The sequence below is a fragment of the Phaseolus vulgaris genome, chromosome 2, assembly GCF_051622355.1.
Source record: "Phaseolus vulgaris cultivar YP4 chromosome 2, ASM5162235v1, whole genome shotgun sequence".
Taxonomy (NCBI): Eukaryota; Viridiplantae; Streptophyta; class Magnoliopsida; order Fabales; family Fabaceae; genus Phaseolus; species Phaseolus vulgaris.
Genome location: NC_143499.1, coordinates 40936248 through 40959703, shown reverse-complemented (window position 1 = coordinate 40959703; position 23456 = coordinate 40936248). Strand labels below are relative to the sequence as shown.

Here is a 23456-nt window from a genome sequence, read left to right as displayed (position 1 = left end):
TGCAGTTGTGTCAATGGTCATGCTAAAAACTCTAGGCTTGAGAGGGTCATGGCACAGAGAAGAAAATAATTTCATTTAGAGAATGAATTTGAGCTTACTAAAGGTAATCGTGAAAATATTAAGACGATGAGAGACCAAAAAAGTAATGAAGCGAACCGATATCCTCTTCATCAAATTGACAATGCACTAGAGAGATAAGATGAATTAGTAAGTTACCCGTGCTTAGAATGCCATCAACCATCAACAATGGAATTTTAAAAGTAGTGAACCTCGTAAAAAAAGTAGCAAATAGTTGATAAATCAAATAAAAAATAAGAAAAGAATAAATAAATAGTTATTGTGGCAAAACCTATTTAAAGGGTTCAAACGTGTTTAAAGAAGATCATATGCAAAGACTGAAAGATCCAGTTGACCTAGTCTAGAGAAGTGAGAGTCTACAAGTCATATCCAATCCCAAACCCAAGATAGAAAAGTAGCAAATCGAAAGCTGAAAGCCCAAATCGAGATAAAAGATCGAGAAGTCAACAACATCAAAAGAAATAATATTGTTTATAGGACCTTGCAAAAACATTTTGGCGCCTATTGTGGGGCTGAGAAACAAGACAGTTGAGGAAGTAAGCAAAGATGAGTAGAAGAGGAGAGCAGTTTGGGGAGCAGGGAGATAATCAGAATGCCATGTCAATGGCTATGCTCATGCAGTTACAAAGAGAGTTTGAAACACTAAAGAAGAGCAATGAAGAAGAGTTAAGTATGTTAAGGGCAGAAAATGCATACATAAAGTGGAAGTTGAATGAAGAGACAATTTTAAACACATCATTTGAAACTGTTCAGCCAAGAACACATATCCACCAGATGGTACATAATGAGGAGAGCTTTGAAGCTACAAGGAAGAGATTATCAGATACTTCTGATACGTTTGCCAAAATATTTGTTAGGAGGCATCCATTCTCTGAAGCCATTATAGAAACCCCACTACTTGAAAATTGGAAGAATTTAACCATGGAGAAGTATGATGGAAGTACAAATCCTGATGAACACATTGCAGTATATACAACACAAATAAGTTTGTATACATGGAATGACGTCATTTTGTGCCTAGTATTCCCAACAACTTTGAAGGGAGCGACTTTGAGTTATTTTACTCGGTTGCCACCGTTATCTATCGATTGTTTTGACACTTTAGTAGAGAATTTTGGAGCTCAATTTGCTACGAGCCAGCCACATCATTTGACATCAATTTCCTTGGTGAATATTAGACAGGAAAAGGGAGAATCATTGAGAATATTCATATAGCGCTTTGGAAAAGTAGTGCTGAGTATCCGAAATCTTAGTCCGGAGGTCACTATGCATCATATGATTACAACACTAAGGCTGGGACCATTTGACGATAGCCTTTTTAAAAAATCGGCAACAAATCTTGATGAGTTAAGGTAGCGTGCAGCGAAGTTTATGCAGATGGAGGAGTTGAGGGAGTTTCGAAATCAAGTAAAGCATGAGTAGGAAGCTTTTGAGATAAGTGATTAAGCACCAAAAGAACATGTCGGTCTTATGCGCTCATTGAATGATATGAACATGAGTTAAACTTTAGTGGAGAACGCGTCCAATAGAATGGAAATTTTGGTACATCACCATCATAAAAATAGTTTTTCCTGACTTTTTCAGTTAGAATTTTGAAAAAACCTCCTTTGGTCACTTGTCAGGCCGAGAGCTATAAAAATAAAGAAAAACTCCCGGACTAGGAGACAATGTTAGATGTTTGCACAAAAGATGAAAAGTTTGCATAGAAGCCCATCTATTAGGGTGAAGTTGAGTAGGAGCAACGTTAAAAAGGTGAAGGACACCCATTTGAAATTCATCTAATGAGAGCCGAACATGAATATCAGTAAAATGACATTCATAAAAATAGAAGAATTCACAAGCCTCGCCTTCACGGCTGATGAGCATATATTTATTCACACACAATAGCCTTAATCATAGATTATTGGACTATAATAATAAATAAATCCATTGTTTTAATTAATATTCTTATAATTGGATTTATTTGGGCCTTAACTATTATTATTGTTAATTTTGTGTTTTTAGAGTACATTATCCGGAGGAAGCATCTACATTTGTGAATGGGCCAAATATGCAAAAGTCCAAGTTGCTTCTTGAACCAAAACAGGAAACAAATTCTGAGGAGAAGAAAGAGAAAATAAAAGCTACAACATTCTAGAAGCAGAATTGGAAGCAAATCTTCTGCAAAATAAAAAGAATTATGGAAAGATAGAAACTTGGAAACGGTTAACAAAATATAAACTACAATATTCTCTCAAGATTCTTGGAGCAGAAAAGCCTATAAAAGGACACAAGCATCAAGGAGAAAAGAGAGCTTCATAGGGTTTTCTTAGTTTATTTTCTTCTTAGTAATTCTTTTGTTTTGCCTCCACATGGAAGGCTAAACCTTTTTGGTTGATTCTTTTGTAATTCCCCATTGAGTTATGAGGTTTTGTTCAATAAAAGTTTCGATTTTTAATTCTCTATAGCAGTTGTTTTTATTGTCTAATCTCCTGGAAAACTGGTTTTTGTGAGAGGTTGTACTTGAACGCATGATTGAGAGTCTTCCTTATCTTAAACTTTGGTTTCTTAGTTAGTTCGCATTGTTCTAATTAATTTCTTGGGCGCATGATTCAAGGGAGAGGAGGTAAGCATTACCATGGAGTATACGCATGAAACAAAGTGGGTATTGATTAAACTAGTAGACACATGCTTTACTGGTGAGTTTCAGTTGAATCAGATCGGCGCATGTTCAATCTGGTGTAGCTCTGTTGGAGGATTGAGAAAAGATTATTCTTTAGAGAACCTGTGAAGAATTCAATGGTGGAAGAACTTGGGATCAACCGCTTTTTATTTGATATTTTAATCTTTTTTATATTTTCTGCATAACTATCTAAACCCCTTTTTATCTTTATTGTTATTGCTAACTTTTATTGTTTGCAGATAGATTTTAAACCCTGATTAGCTAATTTTACTATTGGATTCGTTGGGAGACGACTTGGGGACATTTGTCCACAATTATACTATCATCTCTCTAGACAAGTCTACGCTAGAATCATATTAATTTGACAGCAAAACGACAGCTATCAAATTTGGCGCTGTTGCCGGGGAATCCAATTTGATTTTGGTTATCAGGTTTTTCTTTTTTATCTGCATAAATTTTTTTTCCTAATTTTTTTTTTCTGAATATTTAACCTGTATTTTCTTCCTATTAGTTTTTATTTATTTATTATAGCAATAAAAAAACGAAAAAAATAAAAAAATATAATATTTAGGATATCTCTTACGTTTATTTTATTTTGATTTGTTTTTATTTTCTTTCTATATATCTTTTATCTTTATTTTTTGTTTTGATTTGTTTTTATTTTATTCCTTTATATCTTTTTTCTTTATCTTATTTTGCCTTTATTTTATATCTTTTATGTTTTTAGTTATTTCTTTTATTTTGTTTTGTAATCTTTATTTATTTCTATTTTTGTTTTTGTTTACTGTTTTTATTTTCTATATTTTATTTATTTCTTTATTTATTTTAACATAATTTTTTTTTCTCTAACTATTTTTTTAAGCATTAAGTGTAGCATTTGCATTAGTTTTTTTTAGGATCTTGCATTTAGGTTAGACACTTCAGTTGCTACTCTTTGATTGTTTTTTTAAACTGAAAGCAATTCAGGGAAGACTCTGGCTAGGAAAGACTTGGTTTTTAAGTTTGTCCGCTTGTGACTCACCTCTCTTTCCTGGGAGTTTACTTGGTTTGCTTTTCAATTTAAACAAAAAAGAGTTTGCTCTAAGCCGTCTAATAGGTGTTGGTGTCCATAATATACATCCCCTGTTTTCAATTCTAAAATGGAACGAAAATTAGCTGAAGAAATTTACAATTATGATATTTATTATGAGCCATATTTGCAGCAACGTTCACAATTTTATGAGCAGCCTCTACAACAATGTGAACCATATTTTCAACAACCTCAACATTTTAATCCATATTGTCAGTCGTCATATGAGCAACCTCAACAACAACCATATTATCAACAATACTATTTTGATGAAAGTGAAACACCTTTTCAACCATTTTTGCAAACTGATAATATTACTCATAATCTTGAAGAGCCATCTTTGGAGGAGCTGGTGAGACAATTAATGGTAAATACAATAAAATCTCAGCAAAGCATAGATGCTACTCTATCAAGGTTAGAAGAGAAAGTTGGTCAATTGACTAGACAATTTGAAGATATTTCTAAGCAAAGTTTGAATTCACATCATGATCCTAATTTAGATATAGAAAATTTTTCCAACTTTGATACATGCTATACTTGTGATCCTGATATATGTGTTGAGATTAATTCTGCCATGCCTCCAGTTTCCATTTCATTTGCAGGAATAAAACCTTATCCAGACACTCCCAAAGTGCATATGACTGCTGAAGACACAGAGGATTTTGATGATACATGTGCAGCATGTTCTGTGATGAACAAATGCATATCCTTTGATGATATAATTTGCAATGCAGACACTGTTGATTTGCAGGTTGTTAGGATCTCTGAACCATTACCAACTAATGTCCAACCTCCACTGATGGAGGAAAAATCATTGCTTAATCAAGAGGCATTAGACTTTATGACACATGCTGAAGTTGTTGATGTTGTTATACTTGCTGAATCTACTGAAAAAGATTGCGCACTAGCAGATGACTCTAACAGGGTTTTGGAGGTAATACAAAATGAGGAAGAGTTGTCATTGGCCATCTTTCAGGTAGATGCTGCTAGTGGAGAAGAAGATGATATTATTCTTCCATCCTTGAAGCTTCAAATAATACAACCTCCGTTATTTAAGGTGAAGCCCATATCACTCATTCCATCATCTCCACTGGCTACACCTTCTATCATAATTGGAACGTTTGAAAGCAGCCTTTACCAGCCACCACCACCTCCTAACTTACATTTCATTCCATCTCCCACCCCAATTAGACCATCTACCTTAGCTAGATTGTCTAGCCTTAGACCACCACCCTTGGACGATCCCCAAACAGCTAACCATATCAGATCGTCTATGATGAATAAATTTTTGTCTTCCATATATACTCTAGAAAGTACCATCATCCATTCATGGAAGAAACTGTACCATTTCACACGCCCTCCAGACCCGCCCCATTTTCATCTATTAATTCAAGGCTTATTCGTCATAGCATGTTTGTTTCATAGTTTACCAAGGTACTGCATGCCTTGGCAAGACCTTTCAGCAATCATCATCTTTGTGCTACACTATACAAAGGCCCTTGGATTATATTGTAGAGGAGATGGTTAAAGAGATTTGTTGCAATTGCCACTTCCCTCAAGCTGAATGAGGGAGTACTTCTTCTCTCACTTTTATTATACACATTTATTTGTTGATTTTACATTGCGGACAATGTATGATTTAAGTGTGGGGGAGGAGAATGATAGTTTAGGATTTATCTTTTGTTGATTTATTTTTGTGTTTTTTGTTTTTTCTTTTAATTGTTTGGATTTCTTTTTGCTTTTGATAATAAATAAGCTTTTTAGGATTGTTTAATGGCTGACATGTTTTATAATTCTTGAAAATCTTGGTTTCTTGATATTTTTTGTTTGGATTTTCTGAAAAAATTGATAAATAAGTTGGTTATGAGAAATTTTGGGTTGAATCTTTTGATAGAATGTCCCTAGTGAGTTTTGAGCCTTAATTGATATATCATTTAATACTCTTTTTAGTGTGTTTTCACTCATGTTTGCTTATACTCTAGAACTTAGCTTGATTCTTTGTTTTACAATTGTGATTTACGTGCATGAACTGATATGATAAAGGCATTGTTTGTTTAAATTAACCCACTAGCCATATTAACCTACCTTTATGATAATCCATTTGTTAGCCCCTTGAGCCTATAACTTTTTTCTTATTTTTAACCCTCATTACAAGCCTCAAAACAAGAAAAATCATGTTTGTCCCTACCTTAGAAGATAAAGGAGCTTTGAAATCATTTGGGAATAGGTTTTTGAATAAGTTTGGGGGTGTATCTCATTTTCATAGTTTACCTCTTAGTTTTTTTTAAAAAAAAAAAAAGAAAAGGGGTAGAAAAAAAAGAATACAACAAGAGAAAAAAAAAGAGAGCAAAGCAAAACAAAGAAAATAAGAGTGGATCCTCTAATACACTGGATTGACTATCTATTATATGAAAAAAAAATTATATCTTGAAATAAAAAGAGGAGTTGAATTGTCATAATACTTACACTTGTTTTTATACCTATCCTCCATTGCTCCTTTGTTTTTCTATGGTTTTAAGTCTTTTTTCCCTTTTTACCTACCTTTACCTTAGCCTCATCACATCCCTTATGAAGTCCTCTTGATCATTGATTGCATGTTTTTTTCGATTGTTATGAATATTAGAGTCTTGCTAAGCATATGGTAGTGTTTGTCTGCATGAGTGCTGAGTGTAACTACAAACCCTAAACACTTGAGAGTTGGAGAGTGTCCATTGAAGTTTTGTCAATTTTGATTCAACCTTCAATTTCAAGTACCTGCTTCTATATTAAAATATAGGAATTTCCATTCACATTTTTCTTGATTCCTTGAAATTATATCTCGTCTTTCATTATGCATTCTTAGAATTTGCTATTTGTTATTTGCACTGCTTTTTCTTTTCTTTTTAAACCTTAGAATGTTTTGCCTGGGAGTGCAAAAGGATAAATGTGGGGGTATTTGATGAGCATATATTTATTCACACACAATAGCCTTAATCATAGATTATTGGACTATAATAATAAATAAATTCATTGTTTTAATTAATATTCTTATAATTGGGTTTATTTGGGCCTTAACTATTATTATTGTTAATTTTGTGTTTTTAGAGTACATTATCCGGAGGAAGCATCTACATTTGTGAATGGGCCAAATATGCAAAAGTCCAAGTTGCTTCTTGAACCAAAATAGGAAACAAATTCTGAGGAGAAGAAAGAGAAAATAAAAGCTACAACATTCCAGAAGCAGAATTGGAAGCAAATCTTCTGCAAAATAAAAAGAATTATGGAAAGATAGAAACTTGGAAACGGTTAACAAAATATAAACTACAATATTCTCTCAAGATCCTTGGAGCATAAAAGCCTATAAAAGGACACAAGCATCAAGGAGAAAAGAGAGCTTCATAGGGTTTTCTTAGTTTATTTTCTTCTTAGTAATTCTTTTGTTTTGCCTCCACATGGAAGGTTAAACCTTTTTGGTTGATTCTTTTGTAATTCCCCTTGAGTTATGAGGTTTTGTTCAATAAAAGTTTCGATTTTTAATTCTCTATAACAGTTGTTTTTGGTTGTCTAATCAACCAAAAAGGTTTAACCTTCCATGTGGAGGCAAAACAAAAGAATTACTAAGAAGAAAATAAACTAAGAAAACCCTATGAAGCTCTCTTTTCTCCTTGATGTTTGTGTCCTTTTATAAGCTTTTCTGCTCCAAGGATTTTGAGAGAATATTGTAGTTTATATTTTGTTAACCGTTTCCAAGTTTCTATCTTTCCATAATTCTTTTTATTTTGCAGAAGATTTGCTTCCAATTCTGCTTCTGGAATGTTGTAGCTTTTATTTTCTCTTTCTTCTCCTCAGAATCTGTTTCCTGTTTTGGTTCAAGAAACAACTTGGACTTTTGCATATTTGGCCCATTCACAAAGGTAGATGCTTCCTCCGGATAATGTACTCTAAAAACACAAAATTAACAATAATAATAGTTAAGGCCCAAATAAACCCAATTATAAGAATATTAATTAAAACAATGGATTTATTTATTATTATAGTCCAATAATCTATGATTAAGGCTATTGTGTGTGAATAAATATATGCTCATCAATGGCCATGACAAACGTTGTCGATAACTCGGGCACGCCAAAAAGAAATGATTTCTTTGATGGCATTATGATAATAAATTGAAATTTTAGAAATAAAACTATGAAGGATTGAAGAATAAAGATATCGCGAGAAATATTCTCGAACTTTGGGATTAACCTAATCATAGCCGAGATGAAGACTTCAATTCTCTTCTGCTCTCTCGGCCCTCTCTTCGACTTCAAGATCTATAGCTTATTTACTTGAACTTATATTAGTACAAGCTTTATTCCTCACAAGAGAAATGGTGGCAGATGAAGCAACTTAATGAACATCCTTATTCGTCTCAACTGTAATATAGTACTATTTAAAGTACGAATGTCGAACCTATAAGGAACAATTATAATTAAGAAGTTCTGTTATAAAACTCATCAAGTATAGATAATAATTGTAGAAACTTGTTCATAACCAAATTAACACTTTTACCAGACTTAACTCAAAGTTTACAATTTGATTCAACAAGTAACGAAACTAACTTATCAAATATAGATAAAAAATACTTGGGATTGAATTGCTTCTATTAGTCATATGTATTTCAGAATAATACAATATATAATACTCAAAACTACTTATTATTGATGCTTAATTTAAAGTCATTCACCTTGATTCATCATAAATGAAATTCATAAGATAATTTCTCAAATACTGATTCTTCATATATCTAACAAATCATCCAACTTTATGAATAAAATTATGATGCAATTGATAACCTGGAATCTATTCCTAGCATTACAAGTTATCAAATATTTTCGTCTATTTCAGATCCCTAAGAATACTTTCCAGTTAAATTTAAAGATCAAAATCAAGACTCAATTGATCAGTTAGAATCAAACAATAAACATGAAATGAAAATACCAAGAACAAGCAAAAAAGAAAATATTATATATATCACCAAAAATACATTTGAACAGAGTAGATTACATTCAATCCCAAGTTTAGAAAGCACTTAGCTACTCATGATAGCTCTTCCAATCTTCATTCTTGATCTGGATTGCATAAGAAGGGGTTATCTGAGCAGATTCTTCTCCTGAGAACAAAGTTTTCTTCTTCTTCTTCTCTCACTAACTTCTCTCTAAAATCCTCACTTTTTTTCCACCGCCCCTGTTTTAACTTTGTTCCAAAATTTATTTAATGAAGTCTAGCTCAAGCGAGCCAATCTAGCTTAGGCTAGATCATTCGATGTTGTTTTAGCTTGGGCGAACAATTCTAGCCTAAGCTATATTAGTATTGCACCATTAATTTAATCTGGATAATTTTAGCCTGAGCTAAATCTTCTAGCTTGAGTGAGATGCTTCCTTTCAATTTCCCTTCTTTGCTCCTTCTTGTGATCCAATTAAGTTTTTGCTTTTCTTTCTTTAAATGCTTCATATTCATATAAAATTTTCACAAAAATTGAGATTAAATTTCTTCATTTGTTTCTTGATTCAAAATATGTAATCGGATTCAATAATTCTCAGATTAAAGTAATTTTCTAACATTAAGCAACTATTAAGTTTCAAAGTGTTCAATTTTCTCAATTATAAATACTATACATTGTCACATATCAACTGTATAAATGAGACGTTATGGTTATTCGGATGGAGGAGAGTTAAGTATTATAAAAGACAATGTCATCATTCATTGTGACATCTAAAGTATCAAAAGTGTAGCTTATTATCAAATATTATTAAAAGTTTTTTTATACTTAATGTATATTTTTATGTGTGATCTCAATGTGTATGGTCTAACACTATAATTCAATATAATAATATTTTCTTTCTATTCTCTTTCTTTTATGAATTTATTGTTGCAGACCCAACGATAATAGATAGTCACTCAATCAAGTTCTATGTGTTGCATCCAATTAAAGCAACCTATTATTTTACATAACTTAAGCATGCAATGAAGATTTGTTTACAATACATGATAATTGGTTTACTAGATCAAAGGAAAAAATGTGACTAGCGTTCATATTAGTATTACTAGATGAGTTTTTTTGCTACACATACTTGAAAAAATGCAATAAAGGTAAAAAAAAGGAGGAATTCATGAATAAACAATAGAAACATTTATTACGGTGGAAAGTAGAACTAATTAGGGAATGGGAGAAATTGATAGGGATATACATGTATATGGAAGGGATAAAAGGATTTATGGTGGTACAACCCTTATTGATCTAGATTCTTAGTTTGCATGTGAGTTACATATGTAAAGAATGTAATAAGAAAATGCAATAAGGTTGCAAGTTGAAGTTGTGATGTTCGTGTCATAATAAGGCAAAATTCAAGATTATCCCTTGGTCTTGATCTTGGTATATGTAACAAAGATGTAATTCTTGTAATATTCTAGTAAAATAATTTATATAATTCATGTCTTGTTAAAACCTTATGATAAAGTTTTTTTATGGATTGTACATTCAATGAAACACAATTTCAAAAAATCATGCGCATGCGATTCTTTAAAATGTTTTTCTTTCTTTTTCAAAGGTTATATATATATATATTTTTATTTTTATTTTATTTTTTTAATACCAATTAACCATTCATCATTCACATATTCAATGAATACAAGACATATTGAACAAACAACTTCAAAATCATAATAAGGACAATCCATGACAACTCTATAAGTGTTCCTCATCTACTTTTAATCCTTTGCAGAAAGCACTAACATATTACATTTTAATTTAACAATTTTTTATGTAAATCATTGCAAGCTTTAGAAAAAATAGTGGTAATTACATTTATTAAAGTAAGATCCTTATCAGTGACAACATCTTGAGGGAGAAGATTCACTCTAAGAAACAACTTTCTAACAATTTGAAGGGTCTAAAACAAAGTTTTCTTCTTTTCACATCCGAAAAACACAAACACCATAAAGATAATTAACTTTGTGGATGTCAAACCAACAATATCAAGTAAAGATAATTTATATGTGTCAATTATATATATATATATTATTCATCAACAAAATTATGTTAAATGTATCAAGTAGTTTCATCGAATTCAGTTGTCTGCAAAACCATTTATCATTAATCTTTAAGGTTTTATACAAGTGAATATACATATCATGCTCAAGCAATACCATTAAAAATTTAATAAACTCATAGTCATGACTAGAAACCTGAAATTATCATTAGTTTTTAATCTTCCAACATAAGTATGACATATTGATGCATCTCCTGACTAGTGATTACGATATGTACAAAATAACTTCACAAATCTTCTCATGTTCACTAATTTTTCTTGCAATTTAAAAGGACAATTACATTTTATTGTTCTAATTACATTGAGTTGTAAATTCTTTTTGTCATGTTTGTATTTACCACATCTTTCACAATCTAACAACACATATTTTCCTTCTTTATTGGTTATTTGTTGTATTTGACCCAATATGACAATGACAAATCCAAACTTAAATGCTACCCCACAAACCTATTTAAATAAATCTTCCTATATATCAAACACCTACATAAATACATCACAATATAAATGTGTCACTTATTACAATTTTAGTAAATATAACAAAATATAGTATTTACCTTATCTATTATGAAAATTTTATTGCAATCTCATTAACTAATTATCGTGTTGTTGAACAAAATTTCATAATACCATTAATTTCATCCATATTAATAACATATTAACTTTATCTGGTAGTTTATTCTAAAATTGATTATCCATTTTCATTTTGTAACACAAATACATTACATTTTAAAAAATAATTACATTCCAAAACAAGTAATCTAAACTGTAAAAAATAACTTCCACATTTCATAATCCATAACACACACAGCACACCATAATTATTAAAATATATTTAGGATTAACTATTTTAGAAATCATAAATCCATTTCCAAATTAGATTACTAAGAAATGTCTAACAAATAACCCCATTCAAAATGTGTCAAATGAATTTTCATATTATACAGTACGAAAGTTATGAATCACCTTCTAGAAGTACCTTATGAATGAATCAATTCAAAATTTAAAAAAAAAACTTTCAAGTTATACCTTCCATAATGTTTTCAATGAGGTGCTCTTTTAGAATAATAATAATAATCCAAAACTTCTCCCATTATAAATATAGATTGTATTTTCCATAAGGATATATTTGCTTCTGGGAAAGTGAAATCTAGATTTCCCATTGAGTTTTTGATATTGTCCTTTATTGTGTTTTTTAATATATATATTTTTTTAAATATATTTTAAAATATCAAAATCAGTATATTTTAAAGATACGAGAAACAGCCTAAAATATACGGATTTATCCAAAATTCAGGAAGTAACAACATAAAATCTAGAATCATTATTTTAGAAATAAACAATTAAAAAGAAAATACTAGAACCAATGTTAAACAACTAATTTGAATACCTTGAAACACTTTAAGCTCTACCAACACTTTTTGTATTCTACGAAAGCCAAAAGCATTAGCCAACTCCAAGCACCAACAATGAAGTTCTAAAGAGAGAAGGACAAAGTAATATTTTAAAAATTTGGAGGTATAGACAGAAATGATGATGAAAGAAGAAACCTCATTTAATTCGTCATGTACAAGGAGGCCCAAAGAGAAGCCCAATTAATGCATCATTGTCCCAGGAAAGAAAGGGACCCCACAAAACATAAACGTGAAACATCAAGAGATCCCAAATCACTGAAAATCAAGGAAACCGAAAACCAAAAAACAAGTTTAAAGAACCAATCAATTCCCAAGTAGAGTAAGAAGCAATTCATTTCTTTTCCCCTCTCTCTCTCTCTCTCTCTTTCTCTCTCTCCTTCTAAACCAAAAACCATACACACCACAATTTACATTTTAGCAAGAAAATAATAAAAGCAAAACAAAAATAAAAAATAAAAAAAAAATAAAATCCCAGACAAGAACCTCCGAAAAATGTTCATCAAAATTAATACACCGCGGAGACAGGAACAGTACACACATGCAAGACTCTCAGCAAAACATTTCATGTTTTTTCATTTTTAGTTTTAGCAAAATCGAACCAAACGCCCCCATAAAATTTCAGTTAGAAATCTAATCTAATCCAACAAAAGAAAAATTCAAAAGATAATAAGAAATAAGAAATATTATGAAATGTAAACAAAAGATAAAGAAAGAAAGGCATATTTTCTTATCTTTGGCGTGTTATTGTTCGTTAAAGTCCTGTTTGACAGGAACAACAAAACACACACTCACACTCACACCGTTCGTTCATAAAAAAGAGAACCAAAAAAAAAAAAAAGAAAACGGATTATTATTCGAAGAAGAAAAAATAAAAAAGGGAATTATTATGAAAGGTGGAGGTGTTGATGGTGGAATTATAGTAGGAGTAGCAGTCAAGAGCAACTGTTGTTGTTGTTGTTGGTTTATTATTTTTGATTTTCGATTATTAATATTCTTATCTTACTATTGTTTTTTATCTTGCTTCTTTTATTCTTCTTCCTTGTTCTATCTTTTCAATCCTCACATTGCCCACAGCTGTTATATTTTCCCCTTTATTTATCGTTGTTTTTGTTTTCATACCTTATGCTCTTCCGTTCCTCGTCATTACGAAATTCGGATTTGATCGCAAGAGAGAGAAAGGTATAAAGAATTGGAGGAAGAACAGAAGTTCGTTCTCCTGGGGAACCCTAATTTTTGTTCCATGTACTTTTGGGGTTCTGCAATTTCTGGGGTTTTGTGAAGCGGGGATACGAAAGTCTTGATCTTTGATTGGTTTTCGTCGATGGAGGAAGAGGGTTATTCGGAGGGAGACAATAATCGGAAAAGGGGTGGCACAGACGATGATAGCAATGAGAATAACAACAACAACAACACCAATCACGGAAGTAGTAGCAAGATTGTGAATTCTAATGAGGGGCAGAGCAAGCCCAAGCGCCAGATGAAAACCCCTTTTCAACTTGAAACCCTTGAGAAGGCTTATGCTGGTTCGTTCCTTGCACTCCTCTTGTTTCTTGAGTTTAGCAATTTTCAATTTTCTTGTATTTTTGTTTTGTTCTGTTTTTCTGCAGTAAGTTTTTAATTGGGGAGTTTTGTGTTTTTTGATGAGGTCCTGGGAAATAATTTTGTTATTTTTTTGGTTGATTAGTGGATAATTACCCGTCGGAGACGATGAGGGGAGAACTTTCTGAGAAATTGGGTTTGTCGGATCGGCAGCTTCAGATGTGGTTCTGCCATAGGAGGTTGAAGGACAAGAAGGACTTGACGTCCAAGAAACTGCCACGAAAGGTGGTGGTAGAGCCTTTGCCGGAATCACCTACAGATGACCCCATGTTGGGCCCTCAGGAGCTTGGTAATGAGTATGGATCCGGGTCCGGTTCAGGGTCCAGCCCTTATGCCCGAGTGGAGCCCCTGAACATTGTTCCCCGGGGTGTGCCTGGTTATTACGAGTCCCCACGGGCTATGATGGAGAACAGAGCAATTTCTTGTGTTGAAGCGCAGTTAGGGGAGCCGTTGAGGGAAGATGGACCAATTCTAGGAGTAGAGTTTGATCCATTGCCACCAGATGCCTTTGGGGCACCTATAGGTATATGAAAAATAATAGAAACTTGGAATTCTATCTTAACTTGCTGAATTGACTGAATGCTGATGTTTCTTTTATATTGTACGTTGTGTTGTACATTTAGGTCCTAATTTAACCTGGATTGCTTTATCTTCCTTGCCTTGCTTCTCTATCTTGGCATCGTGAAAAATTGTCATAGATGTGCTTTATATTTTATTTGGATAATTTATGGTATACGGCTTTGCTCTCCATCTCTAGGGCTGCTACTTTTGTAATTTAAACAAATAGCTAGAAAAATAGGTAAAGGTTTGTTATAGGTGTATGACCTTTGTTTGGCTACTGACGTTTCTTGTATATTTCTCTTTTGGAGCAGCAGTTACAGAACAGCAGAAGCTACCTACTTTTGCCTATGAAAGTAAAATATATGAAAGACATGATGTTAGAGCTAATAAGGTTGGTTTTCTTTCTTCTATAACAGTGTAATCTTGGTTAATAAAATGAAACTTTTCATGTACTGCTTCTTGATCACATATTGATAATTGGAAAGGACAATGTTGGCAAGGTTGGAGGTTGCCTGAGCTTTTATTGCTCGAGTTGTTAATATCATGTCTAGATTTTAGTGTTTACTTCTTTTCTATCAGCAGTTTTTAGTGTTTGCTTTTATATCTTTATGATGTTTAATTGAGTGCCTTTTGGCTTGTCGTGGTACACAGATTATCATTTTAAATGCCCTTTTTGTTCAAATGATCTGTCTGTTTTTCTTGACAGTTTGAGGAACTGAAGATCATGCTGTTATATTTGTTTAAATTATTTTGTCTTGATGTTATTTTCTTTAAGTTAGTTGCTTTATTTGAGCTTTGATTAAATTGAGCTCCATTCTAGGCTATGACAAGGACATTCCGTGACTATCGATCTCTACCAAGCCAGTCTGGCACTAGGTCAGATACTTCTGGCCCGTTCAGCAAATCTCATTTACATGATCCAATAGAAGGTCCTGCCAGAAATCCTCATTTGGCCCTTGGAAATGAAACTATACCTAGAATTCGTGCTGGTCAAGGTCAATTCCGTGGTCGTCTTTTGTCTCAACAAGATAAGCAATTGATTCCCAATCAATCTCCTACGAGGGATGATAATGCTGCCCCAATTAGGGAAGTGGACCCAACCATACTTAATGTTGGAACAAGCTCTCACTTTACTGATCACCAAATTGTTGTGCCAGAAAATCTCCATTCTCAACCTAGTGGTCAAGTTTTGCATAACAACAATGCAACACGCATTGAGAAAAAACGAAAGGTATCTGTGAGCAATTTGTTAATGTTGTAATTTTGCTAAGTGATCTCCTTTTAATTTTAGTATATTCTTTGTAAAGTGTGGTTTTATAATTTTAATTATATTGATGTAGAGTGATGATGTCCGTGATGGAGAAGCACATGAGATGAAAATCCGGAAAGAGATTGAGAAGCAAGATAACCTTAGACGAAAGGTTAATGAACTCACTTTTTCCTGCCATCATAACTATTTTAACTTTTAAGGGTTGAAATCAATTGCAGTCACATTCTTTAAATTAATCTCTCTTTCCTCCCCTCATTTTAGAATGAAGAGAGGATGAGAAAAGAAATAGAGAAACAAGACCGTGAAAGAAAGAAGGAAGAAGAGAGGTTAATGCGTGAGAGACAACGGGAAGAGGAAAGAGCAAGACGTGAGCAAAAACGTGAACTTGAGCGAAGGGAAAAGTTTTTGCTGAAAGAAAATTTAAGAGTGAGTTTGCAAGCCTTGTGATGATAGCTTTTATATTTAAACATCTGAGAATACTTGATTTATTTTCACATATTTTACCATAAAAGGTAGAAAAAATGAAGATAAGAGAAGAGCTTCGCAGAGAGAAAGAAGCAGAGAGAAGGAAAGCTGCCCTTGAGAAGGCAACTGCCCGTAGAATAGCTAAGGAATCTATGGAACTTATTGAGGATGAACAGCTGGAAATGATGGAGTTGGCTGCCTCAAGCAAGGGGTTTTCCTCTATTATCCATCTTGATTTTGATACTTTGCAACATGTTGAGTCATTTAGGGGTGAGCAATTTATTTTTATTTTGCTGTCTTTAATTTTATATAATCGGTCTCTTTAGGGGCTCAGTATTTATTTGGAAACGGAAAAGGGATTGCATTTCTACGTTTAGTACTAAAACATTATTCTTATATTATAGATTCATTGTGCGTTTTCCCACCAAAGAGTGTAAAGCTAAAAAAACCATTTGCAATCAAACCCTGGATGAACTCAGAGAAGAATGTTGGCAATCTTCTCATGGTATGTTCTTATAATCCCTTTTGCCTCTTTTTTACACGCAAAGTATACAAATTCCTTAAGTTACCATTCATTTCATTCCCTATTCTAAGTTGAAGGTTTGAAAGCTGTACTGTTCTATTTCAGGTTTGGAGATTTTTGATTACTTTTGCTGATGTTCTGGAGTTATGGTCTTTCACTCTAGATGAGTTTGTTCAAGCATTTCATGACTATGTGAGTCAGTCTGGACTTTGTTAGTGATTTCATGCTATTAGTTTAACTAGTTTTGTTCACTCTTTGCTCATTCTGGGTGTTCAAATGATTTTTTCTCAGGATTCAAGATTATTGGGTGAGATACATGTTGCTCTTCTTAAGGTGGTAATAAAAGACATTGAAGATGTTGCAAGGACACCTTCTACAGGATTAGGAATGAATCAAAATGGTGCTGCTAACTCTGGAGGTGGTCATCCAGAGATTGTGGAAGGGGTAAGTTCAAGGATTTTTAGAAACTTGTCTCTTTTTCGTTTTGATGAATAGTGGTTTTATTTAGCAGACTCCATACATGTAATATTTCCTTTGTCATGTCAGGCATATGCATGGGGCTTTGACATACGGAATTGGCATAAGCACTTGAATCTATTGACGTGGCCAGAAATTTTCCGACAGCTGGCTTTATCTGCAGGATATGGACCACAGTTGAAGAAAAGAAGTACTACCTGCTCATATGCAAATAATAAAGATGAGGTTCAGTTTTCTTAGTTTTACTTTTATTATTTTCAGATCCAGCTTTAAAGATTCTTTCATTATGAGAATACTTCCGCATTTCAATGATTAAAGGCATTATATACAATTAAGATAAAATTTCAGTTGCTGATTTCTTGTTTATCTATTTTGTTTATCCTGAACCGCAGGAAACTTTTGTTACAATTAAATATTTTGCTGACAATTTTGGTTTGCACGCATTTTAGTAAGCAATTAAAGACTTTCCTTTTGGGGGTTTAATATTAGTGATTGAAATGTATATCTAAAATACAGGGAAGAAGTTGTGAAGATATCATTTCTAAACTTCGTAATGGTTCAGCGGCTGAAAATGCAGTTACAAAAATGCATGAGAGAGGTCTGTTAGCCCCTCGAAGATCTAGACATCGATTAACTCCTGGTACAGTTAAATTTGCAGCATTTCATGTTCTATCACTTGAGGGTGACAAGGGATTGACAGTACTAGAGCTTGCAGAAAAAATTCAGGTGCGTTCATACTTGCATATCCATATTAAGGGATCTTTTGTATTGTCATGTTTGTTCTTAACTTCTCATGTCTCTTTACCTGTCAGAAATCTGGTCTTCGAGACCTGACGACCAGCAAAACACCTGAGGCATCAATTTCTGTTGCTTTAACAAGAGATACCAAGCTTTTTGAAAGAATAGCACCGTCAACATATTGTGTACGTCAGGCATTTAGAAAGAACCCTGCTGATGCTGAGTCCATTCTTTCAGAAGCAAGAAAGAAAATTCAGATATTTGAAAATGGGTTTCTAGCTGAGGAGGATACTGATGATGTTGAAAGAGAAGAGTCAGAGAGTGACGAAGTTGACGAGGACCCTGAAGTTGATGATTTGGTAAATTCGTCAAGTGCTAACAAAACATCTGGACCTTGTGATGATTTCTCATCCAATGGAAAAGAAAATTTGGGCCATGATGTTGGACTTCAGGGTGAGTTTGATAAGGATCTGCCTCGTTTTCCTGAGAGTGGTTCCAAGAAGATTGATACTCCAATTGCTGTAACCGGGAAACCTGGTGCTTGTGAAGATTTAAATGTTGGAAATCTTGGTGAAGATAATATGGAAATTGATGAAAGCAAGCCTGGAGAGTCATGGGTTCAAGGGCTTGCAGAAGGAGAATTTTCTGACCTCAGTGTAGAGGAGCGTCTAAATGCTCTTGTTGTGTTGGTTGGTGTGGCAAATGAAGGAAACTCAATCCGTGTTGTTCTAGAGGTAAACTTTATTCCATATAATGTATTTTGTCCTTAACTTATTTTTTGTGTTGTTTATCAAATTGACATGAGTAGTCTTTCAGGATCGTTTGGAAGCAGCAAATGCTCTGAAGAAACAAATGTGGGCAGAAGCACAACTAGATAAATTTCGATTAAAAGATGATATTTTCAGTAAATCTGATTTTCCATCTATCAATGGGAATAAAGTTGAAATACAACATTCTTGTTCTGCCATGGAGGGAAACCAAAGCCCATCATTGCTTGGCAACAATTGTAATAATGTGCCCTCTCCCGGCACTGCAGAAAATCAAAAAGCAGCTCCAGGTGTACAGAGCATGTCTATTGAAAAACACTCTTCAGTTCAAGATCTCTGCACTGGCCCAGATAACCCTCAGATTCAGACATTTGCACAGTATTCAAAAAGGTCACGGTCTCAACTGAAATCTTATATTTTCCACATAGCAGAGGAGATGTGTGCCTACAGATCCTTACCCCTTGGGCAAGATCGAAGACGTAACCGTTATTGGCAATTTGTTGCATCTGCTTCTTCCAATGATCCTGGCTCTGGCAGGATCTTTGTTGAGTTCCTCGATGGTAATTGGAGGCTTATTGATACTGAAGAGGTAAACTGCGTGTGGTCTAGTTTCCTTTTCCTTTCTTCTTTCCTTTATATGAATCCCTCTTTCTCTGATCAACTCTAGTAAACTCATCGCCAACTTCAATTGACATCTTACCACCATAAAATTGCACTGATCATCGAACCAGTTAAAGCATTGGTTTATGGTTAATGATTAAGCCATGGTTGAACTTGTGTCAGTGTCTGTTTATATTACAAACTGAAGGTATATTGTATATATTAACATATTACAAACTGAAGGTATATTGTATATATTAACGTATTACAAACTGAATATATTGTATATATTAACGTATATAAGAAGAAGGATAACCTTAAAATGTGTTAGAGTATTTAGAGAGTAATTTATAATATCTTTTATTATTATCACAATATTTTAGAATTTAGAGTATCTTAAATGATCTCTTAGGAGTGGTCTTAAGATTTCATCATATTTTCCTATTTGTTTCCTTATTTAAGACCACAAGTCTATCTCTAATATAGATACTAGTTTGTGCTTTGTAATTTGAGTTGCATCAAACCATTCCTAAATTTAGAATGATCTTTAGTTTTTCTGATTTCTTCATTATTTACCTAAGCCCTCTTACTATTATTATGTTATCACTAAGCTATTTAATCTTTTTCTTCTGTATATTTTTTATTCACCAATGTCCTTTCTGGCCAGCATCATAAATGTTGCGGTGTCTCCCTTCAATTTGGTTACCACCAAACACACTTCCTTTTCCTTGTACACTACTCCACTAAAAGAGGGCCACCTATCATATAATCCATGCACCAAGCTCGATAGTGCTTGGCATGATGGGATGTATTGGAAAAAACCAAGTCTCACTTGGACTAGAAATAGAACTTGAAAAGAGTATATAAGTGAGAGACAGCCCTTACCTCATTGTCACGTTGAATTAGGCTAAAAAACTTTCTCAATTCTAATTTTTTTCAGAACTTCATGCTCCAAATTTTTAGTCCTGGGTGTGAAGGTTGTGTGTGTATTACATACCCCTTATAAATGACTTGGGCAATCGTCTTGCTAAAATAAATCAACACAGTTCCGGGCTTTTATTCTAAGTATTTATGTGGTCTGCCTCTTTCCAAAGTATCATTCTTTTTATGTTTTTAAGTTACGACTAGCCAAAGATAGAAGTGCTGTTAGTAATATGTGGCACTCCTTTTTTATTTTGAAGTGAGCATTTTTGTGAATTTAAATTTCGATTTATGATTTGTCTTAATTTTTATAATTTATTAAATTAATCCTACAGGCCTTTGATGCACTTCTGATTTCGCTTGATTCACGTGGGGTCAGGGAATCTCATTTGCGACTAATGTTGCAAAAGGTTGAGAGTTCCTTCAAGGAAAATGTTCGTAAGAATACACAATGTTCCAGAGTTGGAAGCAGAGGCGAAACATGTGTTAAAAATGAAGCTGACGAAACAGATTCCAGCCCTGATCGCCACACTGGATCTGACAGTCCCAGCAGTACCCTTTGTGGCTTGAACTCTGACAGTTTGGAAACTTCCTCATCCTTCAAAATTGAGCTTGGGAAAAGTGAGAGCGACAAGAAATCTGCCTTGAGAAGGTATCAAGATTTTCAAAAGTGGACATGGAAAGAATGCTATAACTCATCAATATTATGTGCCATGAAATACGGGAAGAAAAGAGGCAAATCTCAGGTTGTCGTCTGTGATATCTGCCTCAATCCTTATTTCTTTGAAGACTCCCATTGCAATTGTTGCCACCGGACTTTTCCCTCAAATAATGGATTTAATTTTTCTAAACATGCATTTCAATGTGGAGAAAAGTTATCAAAAGATATTTGTGTTTTGGATTCAAATCTTCCCTTACGGACAAGATTGCTTAAGGCCCTGCTAGCCCATATTGAGGTGAGTTGATGGTGTTGGTGATTTACATTCTTACCTGGAGACTATTTCTCTTGCTCTCTTTAATTTTAGAATGGTACTTTTTGTTGAAGGGTATATTATAATTTATATTCACATTCTGGTTTATAGGTTTCTATTCCACCTGAAGCATTTCAATCAAATTGGATCGAAGATATTAGGAGGCATTGGAGTGTGAAGTTGAGCAAATCATCTTCTGTAGAGGAACTGCTGCAGGTTTGCATTTTGATTAAAATTGTTATCCATATCTTTCCAACATTTTAGAAATTAAGAACCAATATCTACTCAGTCATTTCTAAATGTAACAATCCATTTTTCAGATATTGGCCCTACTTGAGAGAGCATTGAAGCGGGACTTTCTATCATCAACCTTCTCTACAACAGGGGAACAATTGGGGTTGAACACTATGTCAGAGAATGTTGCACAAACCTCCGCTGATTCTGAATCAGTTGCTGTACTTCCATGGGTTCCACTGACAACTTCAGCCGTGTCTCTCAGACTTTTTGAGTTTGATGAATCAATTGTCTACTTACTGCATGAGAAACCTGAACCTTCTGAGGAGAAAGAAGATAGGCAATACATAGTGAGTCTATCTTATTTTTTTTATTTTTATTTTGCAAAAACTTTTAATTTTGTAGGCATTCCCATGAAATGTTTGCAATGAGTTCTGCTCCCATTTTATATTTTATCTGAAAAAAATGAAGATGAACTATTTTGTCCAGGACATTCACCAAGGAGATTGGTTGTCATGTTTTCTGTTGTACAAGTCCCTTTTGGTTATATTTTGTGGACAAGGTGTGGCTGTTTTGCTGGAATTACTGTGTTAATCTGATGTTTAACAGCCATGTAACTTTCTATCTTGCAGAAGCTTCCTTCAAGATACAATGCTTCCAAATCTATTAAAGTGGTTGAAACAGCAGACTTGGACTGTGATGAATTCATGAAAGTTAAATCAAATCCTGCAAAAGTTGTGCAAAACAACAATAAACGAGGACGAGGTAGTTCTGTCAAAGGACGGGTTAAAAATATATCTAAAACCAAACGAAATAATGGCCGTCGGCGCAGTGCTAAGGTTGCTGGGAATCTAAATCAAAGGGTAAAACAACAGGGAGGGGGATCACAAGGACAAGCTAGTGGACGTGGTCGTCGAACAATTCGGAAAAGAAGAGTGGGGAAAAAGGCTGTTGAAGATCTGTTGCTTGGCCATAGGGGTGCCTCTCATAGCTCCAACATTGCTAAAGAATCATTAAGAAGCTTGGATGAGGAGTGGGATGATGAAAAGGGAAGTCCCATGACTCCAATCCACATGGGGACTGCTAACATTAGTAACAGCACTGAAGAGGCTGAATCTGATGACAATGTCCAAGCAATGGAGTCTGATGACAATGTCCAAGCAGTGGAATCTGATGACAATGGCCAAGCTGTGGAATCTGATGACAATGGCCAAGCTGTGGAATCTGATGACAATGGCCAAGCTGTGGAATATGATAAAGGAAACTGGGAAATAGGTTTTAATGGTAATCCCAGCCGATGGCGGGAGGATATGGTTGGAATGAGTGATGAAGATGTGGAAGCTTCTGAAGATGAGAATCAGAACGAGAATGGCATTGAAGAGAATGAAGAGGAGGATTCGGATGCAGATGCAGATGTTATGAGCGAGGAGGGTTCAGATGGTACTGCAAACAGAATTGTAAATGAAGAAAGCTCAGACTCAGATGTCTCTGAAGATTCTTCTGATTAGAACATTGTTTTGAAAGGCTGCGTTTTTATATAGCAGCTTTACAAGGTACCCGAGTTCCAACTCATGGCATGGCTTCTCGAGAGTTTTATGGTTGAGTAGGTTAATAGTGTACAATAGATATAAAAAAACCCGCCCATTGCGTGGATTCTTAAAGGATTTTTATAGAAAGATTCTAATATTATTATACAATCAAAACAAATCAGAACATTGCCTCTTGCTTCCAACCAGTAGTCGGCAAAATCTTAATTGTATATTGTATTGCATATTGGTGGCAAAATAAACAACAAAAGACAAAAATTCTTTGATCCGGAATAGTATTACAATCGGGCTTGTACATTGAATTCAGGAAACCAAAAGCAGAGGAGACCAATACATTAAACAGATTGCATAGCTTTCCATCATTAATCAAGACTTGCCAAGGTAAACTATCGGACAATATTTGCAGATGGCATAAAAGATTAGTCTCATCAAACAAGGTCTCAGAAAATTAACAAAACTATGGGAAACTAACTGAATCTGGAGAATGGAAGT

General features: G+C 33.8%; 1 protein-coding gene across 2 annotated transcripts; it reads left to right on the top strand.

The window, feature by feature from the left end:
* Positions 1–12555: 12555 nt before the first annotated feature.
* LOC137812082 (homeobox-DDT domain protein RLT1) lies at positions 12556–23124 on the top strand. 2 transcript variants are annotated; one of them, XM_068613973.2, is made up of 18 exons: positions 12556–13814; positions 13976–14413; positions 14763–14842; positions 15272–15682; positions 15792–15872; positions 15983–16147; positions 16234–16456; positions 16591–16691; positions 16815–16901; positions 17001–17153; positions 17256–17411; positions 17703–17912; positions 17999–18658; positions 18741–19280; positions 20548–21168; positions 21295–21399; positions 21504–21767; positions 22050–23124. In XM_068613973.2, the coding sequence occupies exons 1-18, from the start codon at positions 13613–13615 to the stop codon at positions 22923–22925; spliced, it is 5373 nt and encodes a 1790-aa protein (XP_068470074.2). In that variant the 5' UTR covers positions 12556–13612; the 3' UTR covers positions 22926–23124. The 2 variants fall into 2 exon arrangements, with proteins under 2 accessions (XP_068470074.2, XP_068470075.2); XM_068613974.2 differs by having other exon boundaries at positions 12700–13814; positions 14766–14842.
* Positions 23125–23456: the final 332 nt, after the last annotated feature.

Coding starts and splice junctions, on each gene's coding strand:
- LOC137812082 (XM_068613973.2), top strand. CDS start 13,613: ATGGAGGAAGAGGGTTATTCGGAGGGAGACAATAATCGGAAAAGGGGT. Junction 16,148..16,233: donor TGCTGAAAGAAAATTTAAGA/GTGAGTTTGCAA, acceptor TTACCATAAAAG/GTAGAAAAAATGAAGATAAG. Junction 17,154..17,255: donor ATCCAGAGATTGTGGAAGGG/GTAAGTTCAAGG, acceptor TTGTCATGTCAG/GCATATGCATGGGGCTTTGA.